The sequence below is a fragment of the Polyodon spathula genome, chromosome 7, assembly GCF_017654505.1.
Source record: "Polyodon spathula isolate WHYD16114869_AA chromosome 7, ASM1765450v1, whole genome shotgun sequence".
NCBI lineage: Eukaryota > Metazoa > Chordata > Actinopteri > Acipenseriformes > Polyodontidae > Polyodon > Polyodon spathula.
Window position 1 is genome coordinate 36462062 of NC_054540.1, and position 27682 is coordinate 36489743.

A 27682-nucleotide genomic window follows, 5' to 3' on the forward strand; every position below is an offset into this window, starting at 1 on the left:
TATTGGTACAAGGAACGATACATTTTCTAAGCATTTCCTTAATTCTTTAATTAACTCCTATTTTTTTTAAAGGATAAAAAGGTTGTCAATGTTTTAAAATTAAAAACAAAACACCTTGCGAGTGCTTAAGAGCTCTGGGAATCACACTAAGGTAATGTACCGGTAATACAAGGTCTCCCAAGCACCCTGTTCAAACTGTGGACCATTAATGTGCACTGATCCTGTCTATTGAGAGGTCAGTTGGAATGAAAACCAGGAGCCACAGGGGGTCCCCAGGACTGAGTTTGAGAAGCCCTGGTCTATCACACTTTACATCAGGGCTTTCCAACCCTGGTCCTGGAGAGCCATAATCCTGCAAGTTTTCTAGTTGTCTTTACATCATCAATGGCTAAAGATCTGGAACACCTGTTAATCTTGACTAATTAAGCTAATAATTGGTGCAATTAAGTAACCGAGAGTTCTGCCTAAAAGAAATCCAGGAGACCCTGTAGCTAGGGTGACCAGTAGTATAGTCGAGGTTAAACGCAGGTAAACAGCGTTTACCCACTTTTCATTTGGGCAATATCGCGTTTAGCCACTTCCATGTAAGGGATACAGAGTTTACTCATTTCTACCCTCCGGTGATATGCAAATTCTGTTCATGTTTATCTGTTCAACGCCACTAAAAAATGTAGTTTATACACACTCATTTACTACTACACCACTGAGTGTGACCACCCATCCCTATTGGACGGGACAGTCCCTAAATGCCTCCGGGATGGAATATCTGTCCCGGATTCCTAGTGCAATCTCAATCTTTTAGCACCACACCACTGCCTTACATAGCCCCAGAATGACTGACACATTAGATAGCCAATCTAAGACATAAAACTATATAATTATAATAGGTTTATGTGTAGCTGATCCTGGAAGCGTGGCGCAGCAGGCGAATCGAACGTGCGGTCATGGCTTTCACTACTTGCGGCGTCACGGGCTTGCAGTTTTTTTAAATGTAAACGATTTAATAGGATATTGGCTGTAATGGTATTAATGCATAAATAATATTTTATTATTTGTAATTAGTTTATAAATCATAGTAATCAACAACAAACCAGTGATATATGAAAACAAAAAGCACACATGTACCGGTATACATACGAGTCTCAAGTCAGGTACACACATCTATTTTGCCTTTATTAATATGGCCGCCTGTAAGATTCTTTGACCTCACTTCCAGCATGCACCGTCTTCCTTCCTCCCTACCAACAGCAGCGGGAATCTACAAAAAAACTTAAGTGTATTGCAGGACGGAATAAGCAGCAGTTATTAACAGGTTATGTATGAGCTAGTGTGTTAATAGAAAAATGTTGTACTGATTCGGATTTTTAATCTAGTCTACATGAACAATGCGATCGCATGCAGAATTATTTATTTTGCTGCGCTGAGTGGAAGAATGTGTTAGAAATGAAATCGACACAACACAGCTGTGCCGTTTGGTGCTGCATAACGCGGGGTTTTGTATTATTTACACTGTTTATTGAAGTTGTATGCTTACTAACTGCGGCTCATCAAGCCAGTAGTAAAACCTGGAATGGGAGAAGCCGCTCTATGCAATAACGGTCTTATTTCTGTCCATGTTTAGAATTTTGGTTTTGATTAAATAGTTAGAGAATAATAATTGAGGTCAAATAGTGTATTCCCAGTGTATGTCATTTCTATCTCTGCAGTAGTACCTATCTCTTTTTTATTGCTCAGTACTAACTTAAACTGCTGTATATTTTGTCTGCCTAGGAGGGAGAGCTGAAAAGGCAGCTGACAGAACTACTATGATAAATGGCAGTGGAAGCGGAGATCACATTGAGTACAAGGGCTGCAGCAAGCCCTCAATGTGCTTTGGTCAGGTCTGTCTGTTATGCACTTGTCCATGTGTGTTAACTAAATACTCTTCTATACTATACCATAACAAAGAAACCATGTCAAAGGTGATGCATTTTATTGAACTATCCTATTGTATACATTAAAAATATACATGCCTTCAAGACCACATACAGTAGGTCCCACTATATACTATGAAGCAGGTAGAATCAGCAGGGTTCAATTAGGCCACACAATCAAAGACCAAGGAGCAAAAAGCAAGAACAAACACACAGCCAGTTAGAGATAGAGATCACTGAAAACCACACAGCTAGTTAGAGATGGAGATCACTGAAAACCACACAGCTAGTTAGAGATGGAGATCACTGAAAACCACACAGCTAGTTAGAGATGGAGATCGCTGAAAACCACACAGCTAGGTAGAGATGGAGATCACTGAAAACCACACAGCTAGGTAGAGATGGAGATCACTGAAAACCACACAGCGATAGATAAAATGAATGAATGAAAACCAGTGTTAGAGATAGAGATGAATGAAAACCACACAGTTATAGATAGATAGATAGAGATTAATGAAAACCAGCCCACTGCAGACATCTAGCTTTTAGAAGTGGTTGAAAAAGGACATTGCTAGAATAGTTAGTAAGTCTGGTTTATAATAATAATATGTACTTCACAGGCCTGACAAAACAAACAGTGTGCAAAAATACTTGCAACTTAATTAGTGGCAAACTCTTACAAAGATATTAGAAGTCATTAAATTTAAGTTTGTGTTTTTTATCGAACCAATTGTGGTTAAAAAGTTTTTTGTGATTGACATTCTGAGTGTGAGATCTCTCAGTGACATTATAAGTGTAGTAGCTGCTAGTAGGTTTCAAGGGAAATGTGACTTATAATAATGGTATACAACTAGGGAATTACTGAGAACTCAAGTACTGCAATATGACAGTAAAATGTAATATTCTGAAGATGTAAAAGTTATAAAGTATACCTTTTGATATTGATGTTTTTCTTTGTTATTCCTACCAGTCCCAGTATACAGCAGAGGAGTACCAGGCAGTTCAGAATGCATTGAGGCAGAAACTGGGACCTGAATTCATCAGCTCCCGCCAAGCTGGAGGGGGACAGAAGGTACAGTCAGTGGTGCTTTCCTTCCTGGAGCCCCACAGAGACCCCACTACTGTACAGTCAGTGCTGCCCTTCCTGGAGTCCCACAGAGACCCCACTACTGTACAGTCAGTGCTGTCCTTCCTGGAGCCCCACAGAGACCCCACCACTGTACAGTCAGTGCTGTCCTTCCTGGAGCCCCACAGAGACCCCACTACTGTACAGTCAGTGCTGTCCTTCCTGGAGCCTCACAGAGACCCCACTACTGTTGGGAGGGGGAGGGGGCGATAATTCCATTGAACCTGCATGCTATTGCTTTATGGACATGGGTCTGGTCCAAAAAACAAATAGAAAATGTCAAGTGCATTGCATGAGAACCAATTGGCTCGGACCAAAACTCAGAAGAATTCCAAGGAATTGGGATTGATGAGCACTGCTAAATCCAGTAGCTCCTGTGATAAAACCGTGTGGGTTTGGGGGGTAAGGTACAGTAAAGGCGGTATCATATTTTTTTTTGGGTGGGGTTAAAGATTAGCACTACAGACGTGGTTAAGACATCACATTTTAACTGTACAACAAATTCAGCAAAAATGGTTTTAGATATTAAAATGATTATTTATATCCTAAAATCTACTCGTCCAATTTGAATGAATCATGGATGTTACTCAGCCCAGTGGATTCAGAACATAATGATGTCTTCAGGTTTGCTGAACCTGTGCTTGTATGGAATTCCTACTTTTCCATCATATTGTGGGTGACTGATGTATTGGTGTACAGTTTCATTATGATATTTGCCTGCAGCCACCATCCAGGGCTTTTCAAATGATTGTTATACCTTTCTGTGTGAATATAATATTTCTAAATGAAGATTAAAGCAAGGCTAACCCCCTTGTATGTATTGTTTTTCTCCCAGGTTTGTTACATTGAAGGACACAAAGTCATCGGGCTGGCCAATGAGATGTTTGGCTATAACGGCTGGTCCCATTCCATCACACAGCAGAATGTTGGTGAGCATCAGTTCCTTCAAGCTGTGAAGCTCATGGAAACAAGACATCAGCAGCTTTTTTCTTTCAACTTTCCTAGCAACCAGTTTCACAATTTTAAAACGATTTTCACTAATTGTGTCAAATCAAGATTGTTCAGACATTGGAGCTTGAACTCTTCACGTGGTGAAAATTGCTTAATGTGTGGCAAGTTGCCTGAATGTTGCTTTGTTTCATGGGCTTAAAGTGCAGAAACACAGCATTTTAGCTTCGCTGTATCCCGTGTTGTCCAAGGCACAGCGCATTTTTGTTCAAAATACTCCTGATAGTTTGGACATGTTTTATTTCACACATCTTTCAAGATAAACTAGGGAATTAGTTTTATTCATAACGTTCTCCAAAAGAGAGGGTTTTTTGGGTTCTGAATACACTGCGACCCTTGGAAGACTTTTTTTTTTTCTCCAGGCGATCGTTTCCGGTACATTTTGAGAAATGTATTGCCCAGTTGATGATGTGTGTGATTAAAATGTAAAAAGCCGGCATTATGTTTAAAGATATAGCGCTGCGATACAGACCACACAGGACACCGCAAAGGTAATGTAATGTGTTTCTGTAGGGTGTTCTGTAACCCAACTTTTTTGACAGCTGTCTTTTTAACAATTTTCCAATAACAGTCTTCATTTTAGCTACTCTGATTAAATAAGTCGCCTACAACAAACTGCTTGAAACATTACTATAAAAAGTGCCTTCCTATTCAAAAGAATGTGGGTGGTCTCGTCTGTACTCTTTTATTGTGGGTCTGTGCTGTTTAAACAGTGACACAGACAATTATTCAGAATTGCCATATGTTTTAATATCCATAGTGGTACCGGGATGGAAATAAGACTCCTATTCCATAGCAGTTTCACCCATTCCATATTTTAATACAAGCTTGGTTAGCCACAATGTATAGATAACAAACTCATAGTAAAATGAGGAATGGATCGAACTGGTATGCAGCGGGAGTCCCTGTTTCATAAGTGTACAGTTAGTTCAATTGTGTAAGGCCATTGTTGTGTCCTGCTTAAATTTCTGGAATTGGGTAGGTAATTGTTTCAGCTCAGTAAAGTATAATGTAAGCATATTTCTTGTGTTAAAAGAAACTTAAATATCTTGACATGTTATTCAGACAGCAGTTTGAATTAGCACAGTGTCTTTGCACTGTAGCGCTGGTGTGCCAAACTAACCTTTCTGTATCCATTCATCAGACTTTGTGGATCTTGTCAACGGCAGGTTCTATGTCGGGGTCAGTGCTTTTGTGAAAGTTCAGCTGAAGGTAAGACCAAACTGAAAAAAAGAATTTCAAATATTAGTCATTCATTGGTGTCTGATTTTAAAATTGGTAATTACATGGAAAAATGTTTTTTGTAGAATGCAGGGCTTGCAAAATTTTGGTAATGGTACTTGCCCTTCGGGCAGTCCATTGTAGACATTTGGTTGTCCAAAAAAAAATGTCATGTTGCCCATAATTGACCTGTAGATTTGTACAAAATACACTGTACTCAATATAGGTACAGTATCTCAGGGTTCATACACTTTTCAACATCAAAATTCGAGACTTTTTCCAGACTGCCATTTGTTTTTCCCAGTGTTTTAGTAGTTTTTACTAGTTTTGTGATAGTTGTCCACATAGGCGGGCAGCCGCAGAGCATTATAGCCTTTTGATCCAAAGCAGAAGTTGCTTCTGGTTTTGTAAAAGTATTTGTCAGAATCTGGAGGTGCATATGTAGCAAGAGACAATGCAGGTATACAAAAGAGAAGTAAAAAAATATACAAAGTTGTACACTGCATGTATACTTGTGTCAAAATAGGATAGTATAATGGTACCAATAGTATAGTAAAACTAGACCATTTTGGCACAAGTATACCTGCAGTATGTTGCTTTTTTGTAAGGGATGATACTGGATTCTGATCCAAGCTTCTTTATACCCTCTGTTAAATGTTGAACACTCTGGGTGGTAAAAAATAAGAAAAATGAAATAATAAATGTGCGCACATTATATATTAAAATGTGCAAGTGTTGTGCATTAAGCATATAAGTCAAGTACTACATACAGTACACCCTCACTATAACAACCTTGTTTGGGTCCAAAGCCATTTGTTCGCTATAATAAAAGGACAATCCAAAACGAACAATATATGCTGCTGGAGTTAAGGAAGTTACCTTGGATAAAGGCATTGTCACTACTAGCACAATAATAATAATAATAATAATAATAATAATAATAATAATAATAATAATAAATAATAATAAGTATATTTGTGGCATGCTGCATCCAGTATTCTGAATAGAATGTAGAAAGTACAGTACCCAATTTGTGGCATGCTGCATCCAGTATTCTGGCTATATCCCACAGTACCCCCCCCCCCCCCCCCCCCCCAAAAAAAAAAAAAAAAAAAAAAAAACAAAAAGTCAAAACAAAGTTAACGTTTACAATTAACAAATCTTGGTACATTATTTAAATAAATAAATAAATAAAAATCAAATGTTGCTTTGCCGTGCCTGTTGCATAGAGTTGTACGAGCCAACATCAGTAGCAGTTTGATTTATTTTTTTGTTTTTTAATCAGTATTAAATCATATAATGAAGGCCATATAACGAACTTGTAGTATATCTACACTCTGCTGACGGTTTGGACCCGAGGCTGTTGCTGCACTTGGTACAGTAAGTTACAAGCAAGCACCATACATTTAAAATAAAATTACCGGTACATTTTATTAATCATATTAAAGAACTGAAAAAAAGCAATGTCAACATACTTCGTGCTAAACCTGAGTCGGTGATAATAACTTTTTTTTTTTTTTTTCCTGGTTGGGAAATAACGTTAACGATTTAATAAAGGTAACAACAAGATAACAAAATGCGAATCTTGGTGAGCAGAGTACAGTAGCTTGTAATTCCAGTCTGTAACTTTGCTTAAAAAATCATAGCCTTCATTATAAAAGTATATACTTTGGCTGTCGTAGGGTAAAATGGACACTGCGTTTCACTGAGCAGACACGGCCATGTGACATACCAGCGTGCTGACTAGATAGGATTGCTTGAGTTGTCCGGGGTGTTACACGGGGCAATCCTCGTGGGATTGGGTCACAAGCAATGTGACCCCTGGTGTCTTCTGGTTTTCATTCCAACTGAGCTCGCAATTACTTAACTAGACCCTTAATTGAACTAATAATTTGCTTAATTAGACCTTTTTTTATTGTTCTAAAAAGATTAGTCTGTGCCTTGCCAGTGGGTCTCTTGGCAGCCATTTCCGGGTTTCTTTGAAACCAATAGATAATCAGCTTTTTCCACAGCTAGCTAATCAGAAGTGATAGGGGTGTGGTGTAAATGCTTTTAAAATGTTTGTGTCTAGGTGCTAGACTTCTGCAGTTCAGTTTTCAGAAACTTGTGTGGCTCTAGAAATATACTTGGTGTGTCTTTCTAGAAACAGAGTGAACATAGGAAAAATAAATCAATGAAATCTATTCATCCAATGGGCGTCGGGCAATATGAATTGCACACCCCCTGTAAATAGCGAGGGATCTAAACACCACAGCATCATCTAAAGCAGGGGTCTCCAACCCTGGTCCTGGAGAGCTACTTTGGCAGCTGGGTTTTGTTTCAACCAATTTCTGTTACTCAATTGAACCAATTATTGGCTTAATTAGTCAATGAAGATTAACAGGTGTTCCATATCTTTAGCCACTGATGATGTAAAGACATCTATAAAACCTGCTGGATAGGGGCTCTCCAGGACCAGGGTTGGAGACCCCTGATCTAAATCATGTAAATATTAACATAAACTAAAAGGACTAACATGCACTGGTAGAGGTTCGTTCATAGCCTATTTAAATGGGGCTGGTATTTAGAGCAATCGAATATACCCCAATGTTTGGAACTAGTGAGTGCAATCAGTAGCTCTGGAGCAGGGTTAGAAACTCGCACCGCCTAAATGCTGCTGAAATGTTCCCAATGATGATCTTTTGACCTGGTGATCACACATATCAGCAAATCAGAAGGGGGCTATCTATGTGAAGAAAAACAACACCAAATATATAAGGTTATGTCAAGAGAAACCACAGTTATAGCCCTATACAGTGTGTGACCTCACGCCTGCTCTAAAGCTGGTTACATGACGTCCACAACAGTGATTTTCATGATTCTCAGGGATTTCTTTAATACAAACTATATGATGTATAAATGAATATCATATGGAGAGCTAAACTGAAAACTAAGGCCCTTCTGGGAAACGACATTCAGTTTTGTGTTTCAGAACTACCCTCAATGAATTTATTTTATTTAAGTGATTGGGAGCCAGGAGTTCCTTAGTCCTATAACTCATATTGATCCTACAGACAGGTGAGACTTATTCCTGCTTTAATATTTTTGATCAGAGTAGATTTAGCAGGGTCTGTGCTCAGAGGAAGCTTTTCATTTTGGAGCTTGACAGCTTTTATTTCTACGTGGTCGCCCTGCACTGTATTACATAAGGATGGAGATAAGACTCCCATTGCATAGCAGTTTGATCCATTCCTGGTTTTGCAATGAGTTTATTTAGACACACCTAAGCTTGTTCCCTTTATAGTGTGGCTAATTAAGCTTGTAGTAAAACCTGGAATGGGTGAAAATGCTATGCTAATTAAGCTTGTAGTAAAACCTGGAATGGGTGAAAATGCTGTGCAATAGGAGTTTTATTGCCATCCTTGTAACATACCTATACTTACTTATTGTTCAATATAGTAAAACAATATTCATTAATAACCAACACAACTTGACAATTAAATACCTAACAAAAATATGCCAGCCCAAGTATGATTTATTTCCACATATGCACAATACTTGTACAAGGGGATTCTGAAAGTGTGTGCAGGGCTGATGTGAGTCTCTTCCCTTGCCTGTAGCGAGTGTCTTGTTTGCTTGTCACCAGGATGGCTCGTTCCATGAGGATGTGGGCTACGGGGTGAGCGAGGGTCTGAAATCCAAAGCCCTGTCCCTGGAGAAGGCCAGGAAGGAGGCAGTCACCGACGGACTCAAGAGATCACTCAAGTACTTCCTTTATCACTCTCCTCCATTAGCTATGGCAGTGTCTTCCAGTAGAATAATGTGTTACAGCAGGCCCCAGAGAAGTGCTGACCAAGTCAGGATCATCATGAAAGATCTATGCAATTTAAACACCCTCACCCTTTAAATATGAAATATTACCAATCCTCCTTACTTTTAGACGGAAACACACTGAAGAGACTCACATATACTTTTCAGGGTTGGAAATAAGATTGGATAGCAGTTTGCTCCATTCCTGGGTTTACTATGAGTTTATTAAGACACACTTCAGCTTGTTACATAATGTGCTGTTGGATGTGCTGGTTTTCACAAACTAATGATTGAAGCCACAACAGTGGTCAGATCCACCACCGTTTAGATCAAGTGAATAGACCCACAATTGATCCATCTCTTGGTTAGCAACCAGGTTTATGATCATTGTTCTGATTGCAGTGGATGTAGTTGACTGAAGAAGCACTAGAAGGGGTACAGTTTTCTATTCTAATATTTGTTATCTGTTCAGGTGCTTTGGAAATGCTCTTGGAAACTGCATCCTCAACAAAGAATATCTCATGGCTATCAATAAGATTCCCAAACAGGTACAGGGTTAATCCCACTGCAGTGATGGCAAGGAGCAAATGACTTGGCTAGAAGTAATGTGACGGTGAGAGTGTAGCAGTTTAAGAGTAGGTGTTGATTATAATGCAGAGAGAAGCTGAGGGAACCCTAATCCTCTGCTGGGATTGAACAGCCTTCCTCATTTCTTTCAAGTGTGTATACATGTAGAGCAGGCACACTAGCAGAGTGGAAAGGTCACACGGTCACATCATTTGAATGGAATATGAAGGCTGTTCAGTGTTGCAGGTAGATATTAACTCAGCATTGAAGCAACACATCCCAGAAACACAAAGCATGATTGCAAACACTATGAAATAGTAAAGGGGAAAATAACAATTCAATTGGCATTTCAAACTACTTAAACATGAACAGTTAAACATTAGCATATCTGACCACAGTGTCCTGTATCCACATTTACTTCCCACTGGTGGGCAAGGAGCACAACTTTATATACCTATTAAATGACCTGTAAGTATACCCCTTCAAAAGAAATGGCAGCAGTTTTCTGTATAATGTGTGCAACGTCACCCCTCTCTGCCTTGTCTCCTGGCTCAGCCCCCAGCCCCTCTGAACCCCTCTGAGACAAAACGCTCAGACCTCGAGCCACTTGTGGAGAGGGCCCGGTACAGCAGCCTGCTTCAGGCAGAGAGCCGGAATTGCGCTGGAGCTGTGACAGGTCAGATAACTCCCCAGAAGCAACACGGAGCCCCCCCTGCGGAGGAGAGCAGAGGAGGGGCATCCCCACACTCCCACCCCCATCCCAGACCACTGGAGCCAAGGGGGAACAGTGAGAACAATCAGCCCAGCCTCAACAGGTGAGACCATAATCAGGGAGAGCTGGATTGCACTGTAGCAAAAGCTACAGGGTAGGCTAGAGTTATTAACCCTCTCAGGCTATAGTAGAGATTACTTTATAAGCAGTTTGTATGGCACACTTTTTTTTTTTCTTTCTTATCACATTTTTTACCCACATTTTTACCTGTATCTTGATAACAGTTCACCCAAAGGTGACAAAACTTAATATGGGCATTTCTTAGCCGACGTTTTTAAAGGGTGAACTAAACTGAACTATGGGCATGTTTAAATTTGACACACCTGTTATACACATGCTGTACTTTTTCATAATGCTGGCACCTGATTCCGCTATTTAGAAAGATATCTCTTGTATACTGTGCTGTCTGCTCTGAATGGTGGTCATGATTGGTGAACTGCTTTTCAAAACACGAACCCTGTAATGTTTAATCTGCATCCTATGTGGAAATGCTACTGATAAGACTTGCTGTCCCATTCAGTGCTTTTTTTATGGATATTTTTGCAAGATCTCATAGCTAGACATTTATAGAGAACATTTCTGCTTCACCACCACCGTCTGAATCTGTGCCCTCCTGAAGGTGTGAGGCTGAGGGCAAGCCCAAACACGCCTTTCCAAAACATGTCGTGCTGTGCAGACCTCGGGAACACAGGGATTTCATTTTCCAGGCAGCTACTGTATCCTAAACAAAACAGTGAGCCCATACCCTCCCACTAGAAAAACCTCTCTCAAACTCTGACTCCCACATCTTGACTTCAGTGTTTTACTTGTGCTCACTGTTGTAAAGAACAGGGCAGGATAACTAACCTCTGTTGTGACTCTTCTACATGGAACTACTTTATTAAGTAGTAAGACAATGCTTTAACATTATGTATTATTTATAAATATATATATATATATATATATATACACACATATACACACACACACACACACACACACACACACACATTATTATATATCTTTTTCTTATAAAACATTAAACATGCGTACGAGCAATAATCTTTGTACGAGTGACAATATACTCGCCACGAACACTCCTCTGTTTTCAGTACTCGGCACACTATATCTACTATACAACAGTGGATGCAACCCCTGCCTGCCTGACAGACTTCCTGTCTCCCAGTTAGGGATGGCACGATATGAAAATTCTCAGGCGATTATTCTGTGGGATATTGTCACGGTAATTTTAATACAGCACAAACGAGTGATCAGGAGAGGATTAATCAGTATGCACCTCTATAAAGAGGTATGTGAAAAATACAACTAACAGGGTTTGGGGCTTGGCTGGAAATGCGTTACTGATGTCGTTTTGCCGTGCAATGCATTTTAACCTCTTACGCCCCCCTGTTCCGCGGGCGGAACATGGTACTGCAATTACACATTGTATTTCAAAAATCATCTGTAATATTATTACAAAAGCAAAACAGCAAAAAAAAAAAAAACGGACTCAATATCAAAAACGTTGTTTTCCTACCGTCAAACAGCGAAGGAATTTCGGATTCGCCATTTCACCGCTGAGATATTCCCTTTGCAATGTATCTAGTACCTCACGGTTCAAAAACAACTCAGATCGACTAGCTGTGTGTTTTGCTGCTCTGGCCTTACATGTATCTGTTGATGGTGAAATCTCGGTGATCACGTTGTAGGGGAGGTCACAAGCTGTCCAGTCATACCTTGACTTTGTTTGTAGCCTAATCCATTGAAGAGTAATCGATGTGCGTACGTAAACAAGACACATATTTGCAAGCGAGAGCATAGTGTTATGCACATAGGATCAAGGTTTCTTACCGTTTTCTGGTCATTTTTCAGTTTGTAAAATTTATAAAATATAAAATTATTTTGCTTCTTGACATTTACGTACTTTCAAGCAAGTGAGTAACAAAAGTACAGTCAGGTACTGAAAATTCAGAGCTACAACAGATCTCAGTAGCAACATTCTCCTGCACAAACACACAGTTATGTGAGAGCAATGTGCCTGACAGTTGTGGCATATGAGAGTATTTGGCATGCATACTCATCATGGATACATTTCGGGTACCCCAGAGCTCTCCAAAAAGGCCACCTTTTGAATGAAATATTGGACAAATAAGTAAAAAAGAGGATTACAAAATCTAATTCATGTGGCAATGTATAGCATGTGAGGTGCCAGAAGGTAACCTCCCTTTTAGAACTTGCTCAAGAAACTAGTGTATGACTGGCCATAAAGATTTACACAATATTCATTTTTGGAGAGGTTTGGGGACCCTTGGGCTCTCTTTTCATATGCTACAAGGTGAAAAAATGACGATAGAATATAAACAAATGAAAAGCGTTTGTTGTTTTTTATGGGTTTTTTTCTGGATATCTCCTTCCAGTGGGGTACTAAGTAAGACTTATATCAAATTTAGTCCTAATGGCCAGGGAGTTACCTTGAATTCAAGCCCTGAACCATGCCTGTGCTGTCTATACTTTGGAAGATAATGTGATTTATTTAAGGCCATAGCCCTACAGGTGGAAATTGCCTGTGGGAGGCTGGGGGTTTAACAGGTTAAACCTGTTTTTACTGTGAAAAAATATATATTTTAAACAGCGAATGTGAAAATAAATTGGACCTGACGCGTCTGACAAGCGCTGAATAAATGGATTGCAAAGGGTTAACGTTTTGGAAAGAGCTATTTTTTTAACCCTTATGTTCAAGTCTGTTTGTAAATTACAAATTTGTAATACCGGTCTGTACTGTTTTGTAAACTCCCAATTTTCAGTACATGTTTCACAGCTTACATGACAAAACAGAAAGTCTGCAAATAGAGAATATAGAATCCATGTAAAAAAGTTCTTCGAAGCACTATGATAGGGTACCGTTGCGGGCCCAGATATTTTCAGCAGGGACAGGGACTCAGAAACGAAGAAGCTGCAGTTTAAGCGTGGCTGTGCTTAAACAACACAAAAAGGCACATGGGCCAAAACAAAGGTTTAAACAAAAATAAAACTGTTCAGGGTGGGCAGAGCCTTCACTGAACTTTATCAACCCCAAAAATATAGAGACACGCAGTAACAAACTGGTAACTCACCAACTCCCTTCACCAAACAAAGGATTTTCTCCCCTTTTTTATACCATGTGGCTTGAGCCTAATTATCATCAATTATTCAATCAGCTCCAACCACATTCTCACATGTATTTTGGCAGGGATAGGAAATTAACCCCATCCCTGCCAACCACCAAAACACCACAAAACAATTTACAGGCAGGGACCTGCCCTGCCACAAGCATCTTAAAAGTTCTCCCCACAGTGGCAAAGCAATGTGCTAGAGAGCCTTTACTTAGAGTATAGGCATTATTAAAAGAACAGTGAGGGCTCATCTACTGTTATTTTAGTAATGTCTACAGAATTTATTTTTTGTATTTAACAATATTGGTTTCTGGTATTTAACAATATTGGTTCAGGCAGTATTGTTAAATTTGAGTAAAAAATGACAGATGATGCCGTTTGTAGCTAGAGCAAATGCAGTTTTTTGACCATGACCGTGAAAAAGTATTTGCCCCCTATCTGATTTTTTGCATTTTTGCCCATTTTTCACATTGAATTTGGTCGGATCTTTTTGTGGGTTGTAGTAGTATATAGAGGGAGTCTGAGAAAAATGACACCAGTTTGGTGCTTCTTTCATTTGTTTGGTGTGCAGGGTAATCAAACATGCAATCTTCAGGTGTGAAAAAGTTCTTGCCCCCCCCTAGTTAACTCAACCCAATTAAAGGGATAATTAGGGTTAGCTGTTTGAATACTTTGGTTAACAATCAGGCCTGATTTGGGCTAGCCCTGCCCAATATAAATCTGACTAACTTTGGCCTTTACCATCAGAATGAAGTTGTCAGCACACAGGTTCTAGACACATCATGTCATGATCAAAAGAAATTCCTGAAGACCTCTGGAAAAAAGTTGTTGATGCCTATCAGTCTGGAAAGGGTTACAAAGCCATTTCTAAGGCTCTGGGGCTCCACCAAACCACAGTCAGAGCCATATTGTCCAAATGGAGAAAGTTTGGGACAGTAGTGAATCTTCCCAGGAGTGGCCGTCCTGCCAAAATCTCTCCAAGAGGAAGGCGTAAAATTGTCCAGGAAATCACAAAGAACCCTATAACAACATCCACGGATCTGCAGACCTTTCTTGCCTTGGCTAAGGTCAGTGTTCATGAATCCACCATCAGAAAGACAATGGGCAAAAATGGGATTCATGGCAGAGTAGCAAGGAGGAAAGCACTGTTCACTAAGAAGAACATGAATGATCGTCTCAAGTTTGCCAAAAAGCACCCTGATGATCCTCAAGAGTTCTGGAACAACGTTTTATGGACAGATGAGTTAAAAGTGGAACTTTTTTGGCCAACATGGGCCCCGTTATGTCTGGCAAAAACCAAACATTGCATTCTACAGTAAGAACCTCATACCAACGGTCAAGCATGGTGGTGGTAGTGTCATGATTTGGGGATGCTTTGCTGCATCAGGACCTGGACAACTTGCCATAATTGAAGGAACAATGAATTCTGCTCTGTATCAGAGAATTCTACAGGAGAATGTCAGGCCATCTGTCCGTGAGCTGAAGCTGAAGCACAGCTGGGTCTGCAGCAAGACAATGATCCGAAACGCACAAGCAAGTCCACATCAGAATGGTTGAAGAACAAGAAATTTAAAGTTTTGGAATGGTCTTGTCAAAGTCCAGACCTAAACCCCATTGAGATGTTGTGGCAGGACTTGAAACAAGCAGTTTATGCTCAAACACACAAATGTCACAGAGTTGAAGCAGTTCTGCATGAATGAGTGGCCAAAATTCCTCCACTGCGCTGTAAGAGACTGATCAATAACTACAGGAAGTGTTTGGTTGCAGTTATTGCTGCTAAAGGTGGCGAAACCAGTTATTGAGTCTAAGGGGGAGATTACTTTTTCACACGGAGGGTATTGGGTGTTGCATAACTTTGTTTAATAAAGAAATGTAATAAGTATCAATTTTTGTTCACTCAGGGTCCCTTTTATCTAATATTAGATTTTGGTTGAAGATCTGACAACATTCTATGTCAAACATATGCAAAAATGCAGAAAATCAGACTGGGCAAATACTTTCACAGTACTGTATATACCATAAAGATTTAAAATCATACATAGAGTAAGAAATACAGACAAACATAAGAAATGGGAGATTTGTAACTGCATAAGACTAAGATATAAGTTGTAGTTAAACTGACGACTGTTCGTATGATGCTGTATGGATTTATTGTTGCTGAACATATTCCTGTACAACAATTGGAGGATTATCCACCTGATTGACTGTCATGGATGTAAGTAAATAAAATGTATTGTTTCTGAAGTTTGAAAAGTCTAATATGTGCAAATATGTGAAGCACAATAACTGGATGAAGCGTCCTAATGTTTACAAACTCTGAAGTGGTACATTTGTTTATTAAGAAGCCACCACACATTCCATATTTTATTAATTTGTCCTGGTGATGTATTTCGAGCTTGTAACACATCTTCATGTGTTACAAGTACTGCTTGTACCAAACTCTCCAATTCCATATTGGTAAATTTCAGTTTTCGCTTCCGAGCATCCTCCTCACCATGGCTGATACCAGGCTGAGGTCTTTGTGTGCCATTCATTTTCTTTTGGAATGTGTAGCCTATACATGCAGGGTTGATCCAAACCCACTGTTTATTGTGAGAGGTGTGTAATTATCCATCTCTAATTGCAGTGAGGGGTATTTAAATTGCTTGATTGTGGAATCGTCTGCTCTACCTAATTAGTCTAATAAAATAGGCTGTTATTTTGACGATGAGCATGGCCTTACTGAACGCGCACACTACATGGCTTTTTACGTTTGGTTTTTCCCCTTTATAAATTTGGGCCTGTGTTCCTTACCAATGTTGCTTCTTTACAGAGTGTTTGGTGGTGATCTAAATGCGTGAACATATTTGTCATGTTGCTGCTTTTGAAAGAACAGCTTGACAAATTGGCTCTCTCTCTTCAATAACATGACCGTCTTTTTTTTTTTTTTTTTAAACCAAAATTATCCCAGGTAACTGTGTGTATTTATAGGAGGAGAGTTTGTTTCTGTCATTCTCGCTATCCTCCACATTTGTTGTGCTCTGCTCTTTGTTGATTTTTGTAGTTATATAAAACCCGGTGAAAGGTTCATTATTGCCATCTACTGGCTGTTCCTATTATAGTTTTTTTCTGCATTCTTGATGCGTCTGTCTCAGTGGGCAAAATCATAAATATAAAAAATTACAGCGATAACTAAAACTATTGATGATATTCAATATGACTATTTTGAAATATCACTATTTCCAATGGGAAAACGGGCAAATGTGTGTCTTTTCGTTCACATAAAGTCAGAAAAAACATATGAATTCAAATTAACATGTATTTATACTAAAGTAATACAAAAATGACTACAAAAGATTTAGAAGTGAGTAGTTTTTCGAGATTTACGATTATACTGTATTTACTGTCCTGGTCACAAAAGCAAAGTTTGTGGGGAATAATAGCCATTTTCTATACTTTTGAGGCATAAGCAATAAGGAAATAACACTTACTACCCAGGAACAAAAAAAAAAAAATGTGTTACACGGTGTAATCGTTAGAGTTTATATTGTGATCATCTTTTTATTGTCATATCGCAACACCCCTACTCCCAGGGTGCAGGGCTGTCTATATCTCCTGACAGACTCCCTGTCTCCCTGTGTGTGTGTGTCTTTGTGCAGGACTGTCAATCTCTCCTGACAGACTCCCTGTCTCCCTGTATGCAGGACAGTCAATCATTTCTGACAGACTCCCTGTGTGTGTGTCTATGTGCAGGACTGTCTATCTCTCCTGACAGACTCCCTGTGTGTGTCTGTGTGCAGGACTGTTTATCTCTCCTGACAGACTCCCTGTGTGTGTGTCGGTGTGCAGGACTGTTTATCTCTCCTGACAGACTCCCTGTGTGTGTGTCTGGGCGCAGGACTGTCTATCTCTCCTGACAGACTCCCTGTGTGTGTGTCTGGGCGCAGGACTGTCTATCTCTCCTGACAGACTCCCTGTGTGTGTGTCTGGGCGCATGACTGTCTATCTCTCCTGACAGACTCCCTGTGTGTGTGTCTGGGCGCAGGACTGTCTATCTCTCCTGACAGACTCCCTGTGTGTGTGTCTGTGTGCAGGACTGTCTGTCTCTCCTGACAGACTCCCTGTGTGTGTGTCTGTGTGCAGGACTGTCTGTCTCTCCTGACAGACTCCCTGTGTGTGTGTCTGGGCGCAGGACTGTCTATCTCTCCTGACAGACTCCCTGTGTGTGTGTCTGTGTGCAGGACTGTCTATCTCTCCTGACAGACTCCCTGTGTGTGTGTCTGTGTGCAGGACTGTCTGTCTCTCCTGACAGACTCCCTATGTGTGTGTCTGTGTGCAGGACTGTCTGTCTCTCCTGACAGACTCCCTGTGTGTGTGTCTGGGTGCAGGACTGTTTATCTCTCCTGACAGACTCCCTGTGTGTGTCTGTGTGCAGGACTGTCGATCTTGCGGATGTCTCAGGCTCCGTAGGTCCAGAGACAGACCCCAGGTACCAGAGAAAGCTGAAGCAGCAGCAACTGCAGCAGAAGTTCCGGGAGCAGATGGCAGCAAAAAAACAGCAGGAGGAGCAGCAGCAGAGAGGTCAGCCAGAACCCACAGCGCCCCCTTCTGAGCAGAGGCCAGACAGCCACCAGCAGAGTAAGGGGAACTTGAATGTGTCCGGTTGAATTAGTGTTCTAGGTGCTCCTGGTAAACATAAGAATTGGCAGAAATAAAAGTTATTCTACCATGCAAATATCTTTATAAACCCTTATGTAAACTTGAATTTTACATACACCCCTCAGTTATCCAAGCAGCCACCTGTTCATGTTGTGTTCAATGTTTTTCAGCTGCACTGTCATAGAGAAAACAATGTTGAGGTTATTGCAGTTCTACATACACATTAAGTGTACAGGGGTGTTATTGTATGTAGCATAACCTTGAGTCTGGTTTTCCAATTGGCCAGGAAGGCTATATATATATATTATATATATATATATATCACACACACAGTACCTTGCAAAAGTATTCAGACCCCTGACCAATTCTCTCCTATTACTGAATTACAAATGGTACATTGAAATTTCGTTCTGTTTGATATTTTTTTTTAAAACACTTAAACTCAAAATCAGTTTTTGTAAGATGACATCGTTTTTATGTTGGGAAATATTTTTAACCTTTAAAATAATTTCTGTCAGTGTTTGGTTATGGTGCTCCAACAGACCATTGCTCCAAGGACTGTGCGCTGCAGTAGTTTTGATTTCAATACTGAAGTTTTCAGCCATGTCTCTCACTTCATCGTTATTAAATTCCCCACCATTGTCACTATACAGTTTTTATGGTGACCCATGTGCACTTCTCCAGCAATGAAGAAAGTTCTTCACATTTTCAGAGGGTTGTTTTGTCCTCAATACGCTTCCAGCACTGAATCGATGACGTGTAGATAGACCCTGTGTTCCAGCTCATGAAGGTCCACTGCTACAGTTTCATTATACTCTCTGGCCATAGGCAAACCAATGGCAGGTTTGGGCTGTGGTTTCTTGTATTTCAAGCATGTTTCACAGTTATTCACAATCTGCTTTAATATGTCAACATTGTCACTGTCTGTGTTTCCTGAAGAGTTCAACAGCCGCTGAAGTCTGTCCACCGAGGCATTTACAAACTGTCTGTGAAGCTTTACCTGCACTTTTTGTTTTTCACTTCTGGTCATGTCTTCTGTGACTAGGACATCATTGTCTGTAACACTAAGCCCTTTCATTGTCATTGCCGCGAATGTTAACAGTACTGTCCACTGGAGGTGAGCTATAGTGTAACTGGATGCTCAAACATGACCGCTTTGTCATTTTGGAGGTCCAACACTGCTCATGCCCTTTTTAGGGAAGTTTTGTTCAGTAGTAAAGGAATGTCTGCTGGGACGACTACTGCACGATATTACACAGAGTGTTTCCAGTCTTAGCAGAAATTGTAACTCATTGAAATGAGTGTATGACTGCCGTCTTCAAATTTGAAGACTTTATTACTTGTTGGTATGGAGAATGTATTCAACTCATTGGGATTTATCTGACTTAACTTTCAAGCCATTTTTCTCCACAAACAGTCTGTGTACAGGCAGTATCAGTTACAGCTGATCCTAATGGCTCAACTACAAAGATTTCAACATGAGAAGGAGAGTCCTTGGTAAACAATGTGATATTACATTGTTCAGCACTGTTACCAGTAGTAACATCGGGATCTTCCCCTGTCATCTTAACGTAGTCTTTTGCCCAGTGAAAAATGCTTTGGCAAATTGCGCACCGTGTTCGTTTTCCGTATCTATTCAATGGATTTCAATTGTGGTCCTGCTGAGGGCGATCTTGTTTGCTGTTGGTAATGAGAACTCCCGCCACTTATTTTTTGTTCAGTGAAATACGCTGCAACCTGTTTCAATTGTATTCCTTCGGTAAATGGAGCAGGTCTGGCATTATCGGCAAAATTCCGTTTTAGTGGAGATTTCATTGATGAAAAAGTTAAGTCACTGCATGCTGTTATAGCTAACTGTCTGTCTTTGACATCCAGGCTTGCGTAATGTAATAGTTTGAAAGCTAAAACTGTATCAGGATGAGTCATGTCACGTTTTCTCATTTTGTTGTAGAGTTCTATGATATAATCAGACATAGACATTGAGCTTGTCTTATGAAAACTGTCCAAGTTTGAGTAAGCCTCATAGGCACTATCTTTAGTTTCTTTCGGAAACGCAGAGTCAGGAGCATCCAGTAAAGTTTTCATACCGTCATCTTGATTCCAATCAGCCGCGGCAGCGCTGTGAGAGAGAGAGAGACAGCCACAGCCTGCTCCATCCTGGAAATGGAAGTAATATTCAAAGCATAGTAACAGGAAAATAAAAGGGTTATGGGAAGCCTCTAGGAATTTAATTATTATAAACAAATGAGGTAACAATACTGGTGACTTAACATATGTGTCAATACTGCCAGGATTTTCAGTGCTCAGGGAGGTCATACCCGATACTAATTTTCTAATGTTTTCATTTTGACAGTGTGTTTCGTTTCATACTGAAAACTAATCATGATTCTGTAGTCATGATCTGTATTTTTGTTCGCATTTTCTGTGATTTTTTTTTTTGTTTGATACCGATGTTTAAAATATTTTATTAAATCCATCAGACCTGAGATTTGCATTTCTTTTGTGCATCTGTGTGTGTGTAATATATATATAAACAAACACATTTTATACTCCTGGTCCAAATGAGTTCAGGCAGTTGTGGTTTTATTGTGTATTTCATTAGTGGTGACTGGCTAGCTGAGGGATGTGGTGTGCCATCCGGGCAGGGTTGAGATCCATTGAAGGAGTGCTTCCCTCCACACTGACCTGGCATTTCTGTTCCCCAGCAGTGAACCACAGCACCCCCGTCGGGGTCAGAGATGAGGCTTTAGGGGACCAGTATCTTCTAGCGGGTAATAAGACGTGTTTCACATATCAGCACTGACCTTTGTCTGAGTACATGCAACCCCCCCCATAGTTAAGTGCAAAGGCAAGATGAAATTGATAAAGGACTACACGTAGGACTTGTTAGTGCATTACTTTTTTTTTTTTTTTAATCTGCTGTACGAGCGCTACATACTGTAGGCTTGTATTTATGTGGTTACACAGTAGATGTAGAAACTCGCAGTACACTTTGCTCAGGTCTGAGGAGGTAAAGTGGGAGACTGGTTCATAGTTCTGGTTATGTATTGCGATTAATAAATATTTTATGCTGTTCCTTAGCATCAATAGGTGCTGAGTATTAATAACCCTTCCCTGACCCCTCTCTCTAGATGACCCTCAGATGTGGGATTTCCCCATGGACAGCAGTGACATTATAGATCTGCCTGCTGCCCCCACAACCCCCCTGGGCAATCACCAAATGATGACCCGGAGCAAGACCCCCCAACGACAGCAATTGCTAAAAACCCCTATGAGACCCGGCTACAGCCATGGAACCAGTGAGCACAGGCCTCCGCAGCAGCCAGCCAGTCACCAGAGAACAGGTACTGACCCTGGGGAGGAGCTCCAATCCACAGAGAACAGGTATAGACCCTGGGGAGGAGCTCCAATCCACAGAGAACAGGTATAGACCCTGGGGAGGAGCTCCAATCCACAGAGAACAGGTACAGATCATGGGGAGGAGCTCCAATCCACAGAGAACAGGTACAGATCATGGGGAGGAGCTCCAATCCACGGAGAACATGTACAGACCCTGGGGAGGAGCTCCAAGGCTGTTAAAACATCTGCACCTCCATAGTATAATACATTTAATACATCATGTGTCGAGTGTCTCTTATACCTCTTTTCCACGATACAACCAAGCCGAGCCAGCTATCGCAGCTCAGGAGGAGCCTGGTTGTGTTTCCACTGCAGAGCCCGAGACGTAAAACTGGCGTCACACGCAATGACCGCGTCGAGCGGCATGTAGGTGACACGTTATTAAGAGGCACTGTGTTTGAGTTGAGAATGGCAGTTCCAGAGGTTAGGGTTGTGTTTTTCTTCATTTTCGTTCTTCATATATTGCTGAATACAACTGAAATGCAACCAAGGGCCATGTTTTTCGTCTTCCTCGAGTGGACTGACAGACGCGAAGTAGTAATGAAAATCATTACCTCGTCCTGCTCGGCTTTGAACCAGATTCAGCTGGGCCCTCAAGGCATGGATGGAAAGCGGGTATTATCAATTACAAAAACCCGAAGATGGTACATATGAACTTTAGAACTGTGCTGTATGTTCTAAGCACAGGATAAGATGTACTGGAAATGTATGGACAAATAATTATAACGTGATCTAAAATGTCACGGTTGATTCAATGTAATGCCAATATTTTATCAGTACATCTGTGTCCTTTGCTTTAATTTCATTCTCATTGCTCAAATCAGCTATTCCCTCATCTTTCTCTGTAGCTCAGTAATCACTCCCCCGAACGTGTCTCAGTGCCACACACTGCATGGGTATGCCCCCTACTGGGCATAGGTGTGGATATTCAGATTGCTGGGGAGTGCTTTGGGCAGATAATTGACATGTATTTTATGAATGCAAAACAAAACAAACAGCAGGTCAACTGTAATTAACTGGCGGAGAAGTTTGCAGAGGGTGAACGAAAGTAACTAAGTCACAGGGGATAAACTCCTGCCTAGTTACTTTAGTTTCATGTAAAAAGAGACCTTTTTTGTATCATTGACTCAGCTATTGATTCATATCCCCAACGTTATAGTGAACGCGTTCATATACTCCAGAGCCACACATCCGTTTGTAATGACACTGGCAAAAGTTCATGAGTTTCAGAATGTGGTATTTGTCGTGTTTTTAGTCTCAAGTAATTTTGCTGAAACGTTTTAACAATGGTTTGATTTTTTTTTTTTTAAGACTTACTGCATTCTGTAAAAGCAGGCAACAAAGTTGTCTTTCCCAAGCGTGTAGCTTAACCACTGTTCAAAATGATTGATTTCTGGGTTTGGGGTGCTGTGGTCATTCCACATTGCTTACAGTCTCCCTCTGTGGTTTAATTTGGAGCAGTACGATTCACCCAGGCGCTTGAATTAGTCCAAGATCTTAATTATCTAGAATGAACTCCCTTCGTAGCCGTGAAAGTTTTTCAACTACTCTATATATTTTTCCTCACTTGGCTCAGACTGTGTTCTGTCTCGGACAGAGTTCTAGTCTGAATCTCTTCCCATGTAGTTTCTATTCCCATCGCCCCTTACTGCATTGAGATATCAAGTTTTACCAGCTCATATAAATAGCTCTGCTTGTGGAAGAAACCGAGTTGGAAGTGCTTTTTTCAAAATTACTTTTTTTTTTTTTTTTTTAATAATGCAGCAGAACATGGCAGCCCGTACAGACAAGGACAGCATCTGAAAAAACGGAAACTGGAAACGACCTGATTGATTCAGAGCTGCAGCAGGCAAAGACATTTGGCGGCAAGGCTACGTCTGCGCCAGTTTACATAACCACGCTTTGTTATAGGCCAGCGTTGAAGCTATTGATTGTGGTGAAGTTTCTGTTCTGCGTTATGCATCTTGTTGAATGTTACTTTGCTTCACAGCACCCTCTGCTGGTGTAGTTCAGTTGAAATTATTCAGGTGGAGTCAAGAACTGCAGTTACCCAGAAAGAGGGTAAGCAGTTGCAGGTTCTGAAGCACATTCTACTCAAGGGTTTGATAAATAAAGTGCTTTACTTTGTTCCGTTTAATAGGTTGCTCAGCCCTACTATGGCCATGGCTTGTTTAAGTCCAAGTGATAAATGCCACTAGGTTAAAGCGTATAAAACAGTAATCATTTAATTGCTTTAAATCATTACCTAGAACAAGGTGTTTGGTTTAAAATGATTGCAGAAAAGCACCAAATCAACAATGGGATAGGGTAGTTTTATTTGTCAAGACTATTAAATACCACTAAAATACCCACTACTGCCCTCATATCACATGCCCACTGGCACTGTCTGAGAAATCAGTCCAGGACACCAGTGACTCCCCTTAGACAGGCTGAGTGACAGTAATGTTGGCTGATGGTGCTTTTTATCGTTTATAGCAAACCTGTCTGGGATTTGAATACTGGCTTGGTAGAAGTGCTCACATTGTACACAAATTGTAATGTTTTATTTTTTCTCTGTTGTGAATTGTGTTGTGTGCTCTTTCTTAATAATTAAAGATTAATTCATTTTTTCGATTGATCTCCTGTGATCATTGTTCCCTTCAGTGTTGCAGACTGAGTTTGATTTGTTAGCCAACACTGCCATCTTCAGTACACCACAAGTAACACAAAAAGTCAAACCCTTTTAATACCACCTCAAAAGGGATTGAGCAAAACCTGACAATAAGCGGCATTAACTTATCAGGAGCTTACCAATAACCAGGCCCAGACGGAATCTGCTGGGAAATTTTCCAAATTCTGCTGATTATTTTACCTAAATTCTGTGGAAATTAATATATTTGATTTTATGGAAAAGGTTATTTTGTTTTATGAATAAAAATATGAACCATACTCCAATGTAACAAAAATGTCCATTTATCCATAATGTTGAAATTTTAAATGGTAAAATACTTGTTCAAATTAAACAAGATACTACATTTTAGGGTGATGATGATGATGATGATGATTATTATGTCCCCACACTCTGATACCACAATATTTATTAAGACAGTGTTTTATAATGTTTATTTCAGCATTTGGCTGAAACTCAGCTAAACCAGGGTTTCTCAAACTCGGTCCTGGGGTCTCCCTGTGGCTGCTGGTTTTCATTCCAGCCGAACTCTCAATTACTTCACTAGACCCTTAATTGAACTGATAATTTGCTTCATTAGATCTTTGCTTGTTTCCAGTTCTTGAACAGTTGCAGATTTTTTTTTTTTTTTCTGGCATCGTCAGTGTTTTGCTTCCTGTTTTTGTGTGATTTTAGCATTTGTCTTGTTTTTAATAACTATAGTGCTCAATACTGGTATCTACCAATACTGTATTTCAAATCAAATTGTGTGTTGATCGTGTGACCAGAAATGCCATAGCAACGAACTGTGCCAATGCCATGGACAGTGGATGTATACTGAGCATCAAAAGAAACATATCACTATTATAACACATTTATTTGTAAAAAAAAAAAAAAAAAAAGGTATATACATGATGGACATTGACAAAATGTTTTTGGTTTCTTTTTAATAACTCATTCGTCCTTGACAATGACACGCTTGAGTGACTATGACTGAAGCATATGTACTTAGTCACCTAATTAGTGAGACAGTTGATTGGACACTGGATAAGGAGTGATTTCAGCTGTTGAATTGCAAGCTTGAATAAAAGCAATTAAGAAAATCGCAGACAAAAAAGGCTGAACAAGGTCAGCGTACTATGGCTTGCCGTCTTGGCTGTTCACAGCCATCAATTTCAAACCTGGCGAGACAGTATAACCAGACACAATGTCAATGACAGGCCACGAACTGGGAGACCAAGAGTCACAACACCTGCCCAAGATTAACAGATCATTTTGCAGCATCTTCGTGATGTCAGTTGTTAATAGGCACAATAAAAAGTCACTGCACCTGCTCTAAAACAGAGTTTGTCATTCACATCTAATTCACTATGGTGAATTTTATCCAAATATAAGTGATCCGTTTCTTTTGATGCTCAGTATAGTTCATTTTCATGAGTCGCAAATTGCAACATTTAATCGTGATTAAAGGTGCAATCGGATTACCAAAACTAAATCCGGATCTCAGTAATTCCGATGTTTCGAAAAACCCAATTGCACAATATAATCCAGATCAAAACGCAGAAATACGATTACCAAAGTTTTGAAAAACTGGCCCCAGGGGAGCAGTCTGGTTACTCGAATGCTCGTTAGGTGCTTGAGGTTCTGTCTAATGTAACACTGATGCCAACTCATGCTAACAACATGTACCATTATACAAGAAAAGCAGGTGATTGTAGAGAGAACAAAACAGGCAATTATATTCATGCACGTCAATGTTTTTTTTTCAATGTAGGATTTCTGCCATTATATGGCTTTGATAGACGTTACTGATATATTTTCTCTCTACATCAATAAAGTAAAGCATACTGCTCCCAGGTAGGTTTATGTTGCATTTACAGTCATTATTTAGTGTAGGGGTCTCCAATCCTGATCCTGGAGGGCTGGTGTCCCTCCTGGTTTTTATTCCAGCTGTACCTTAAATTTAATTGGACCAATGAACCTTCTGATAAGCACTGAATTGGTCCAATTAAGTAATTTAGGGTACAGTTGAAATAAAAACCAGGAGGGACACCAGCCCTCCAGGACCAGGATTGGAGACCCCTGATGTAGCGGTTTCTCAACTGCTGAGAAATGACATTGAATGTAATGAAAGCAGCAGCAGCACTTCTACTGGTAAAGGTAAGAACATCTCAATTTTAGCTGGGGCTCCTCAATCAGGATACCTGATGTCATGGTGTTTGGGAGCCCCTGCTGTATGCTCCAGTGTGCTACGGTACTTTATACCATCAGCACATTTCAATGATGCTGCTAATGAGATACATTATATAAGAACATGAACTTTAAAGTAATGGGTGTTGCTTTCTTCAGCAGGTCTTGCTCTATACTGCTCACGTGGGCATGGGTCATCTTAACAGTGGCAAACAGAAATGTAACTCAACATGAATCACTTATTTGAATGGTTTTGTTTAATAAGTTTACAAAGAAGGTAACAAATTTTTACTGTAGCGCAAAGCGCAATCTTACATGAAGCTTAAACACCCTTTATTTAGTGCAAATATACAATTAGATGTTGCAGAGGATTCCCTAATTATTATTATAACCTTTTGAACAATGTTAAATAGTAAAACGGCCTTCCTAATGACTTTAACAGCCACTGACAGATCCAGAGACCAAAAAAAAAAAATCATAAAATAAGATATTGCAATACAAAAACATCATAACTTAATGACAGCTCATTAGCATTAAGAGTATTTAGTTTGTTTATTTCCACAAGAGGGATAATGACAAATAAAACCCAGTTTCGATTTGTATTTTCTTTTTAGTTTGGAATATGAACCCATCACCGAACATGCAGTGCTTACAATACAAATGCTGAAACATGGGCTTTTCTTGTACTATATTGCATATCATTTCCAGCAACTGGCAACCTGCAGAAAGCATTCTTTACTGAAAGGCATACAAAATGAAATAATAACAACAATAATAATAATAATAATACACATAAACAATAATAGCAGAATCTGCATTCTATTGAAGTAGAATTGTAAATGCACATTCTGAAACTCAGTAACATCCCTCCATTTACAAACAGCAAAGAACCAGGGAATTGACAGCATGTTTCACTAACATGCACAACCACAACTGTCAAAAACATGTTTTATTGTATTGCAGCCATTGTATTACTCTTTAAAAAGTAAAAACACATTGTTTATTTTATTTTCTTAGTAGTTTAGTAGTTTGCGTGTTAAACCAAGTCTCTTCCCTACAGGGAATGGCACTCATGATTTTCTCCACTTAAATGAGCAAAAACAAAGGAAGTGGTTTATGGGTTTGTTTGTTTTGGAGGATTTTCACAGCTTTAAAAAATCACAATTCTACTCTGTAATACTGTACTGATCTTTAGTATTTCTCTGGAAAGGGTATCTGCTATCAAGCAAAAGCAATGATACAAGTAAAAAGTGGTGGAAACGATAAAAACAAAACAAATGC

The 27682-nt window shown here is 39.9% G+C and overlaps 1 protein-coding gene across 2 annotated transcripts; it reads left to right on the forward strand.

Moving 5' to 3' along the window:
* Positions 1-1235: 1235 nt before the first annotated feature.
* On the forward strand, positions 1236-24427 carry rad52 (RAD52 homolog, DNA repair protein). 2 transcript variants are annotated; one of them, XM_041255452.1, is made up of 12 exons: positions 1236-1312; positions 1771-1880; positions 2884-2985; positions 3875-3968; positions 5192-5259; positions 8894-9012; positions 9530-9605; positions 10180-10439; positions 17942-18144; positions 20871-20936; positions 21297-21509; positions 23329-24427. In XM_041255452.1, exons 2-12 carry the CDS (start codon positions 1806-1808, stop codon positions 23391-23393), a joined length of 1341 nt encoding a protein of 446 aa, XP_041111386.1. In that variant the 5' UTR covers positions 1236-1312; positions 1771-1805; the 3' UTR covers positions 23394-24427. The 2 variants fall into 2 exon arrangements, with proteins under 2 accessions (XP_041111386.1, XP_041111387.1); XM_041255453.1 differs by lacking the exon at positions 20871-20936.
* The last annotated feature ends 3255 nt before the right edge of the window (positions 24428-27682 follow it).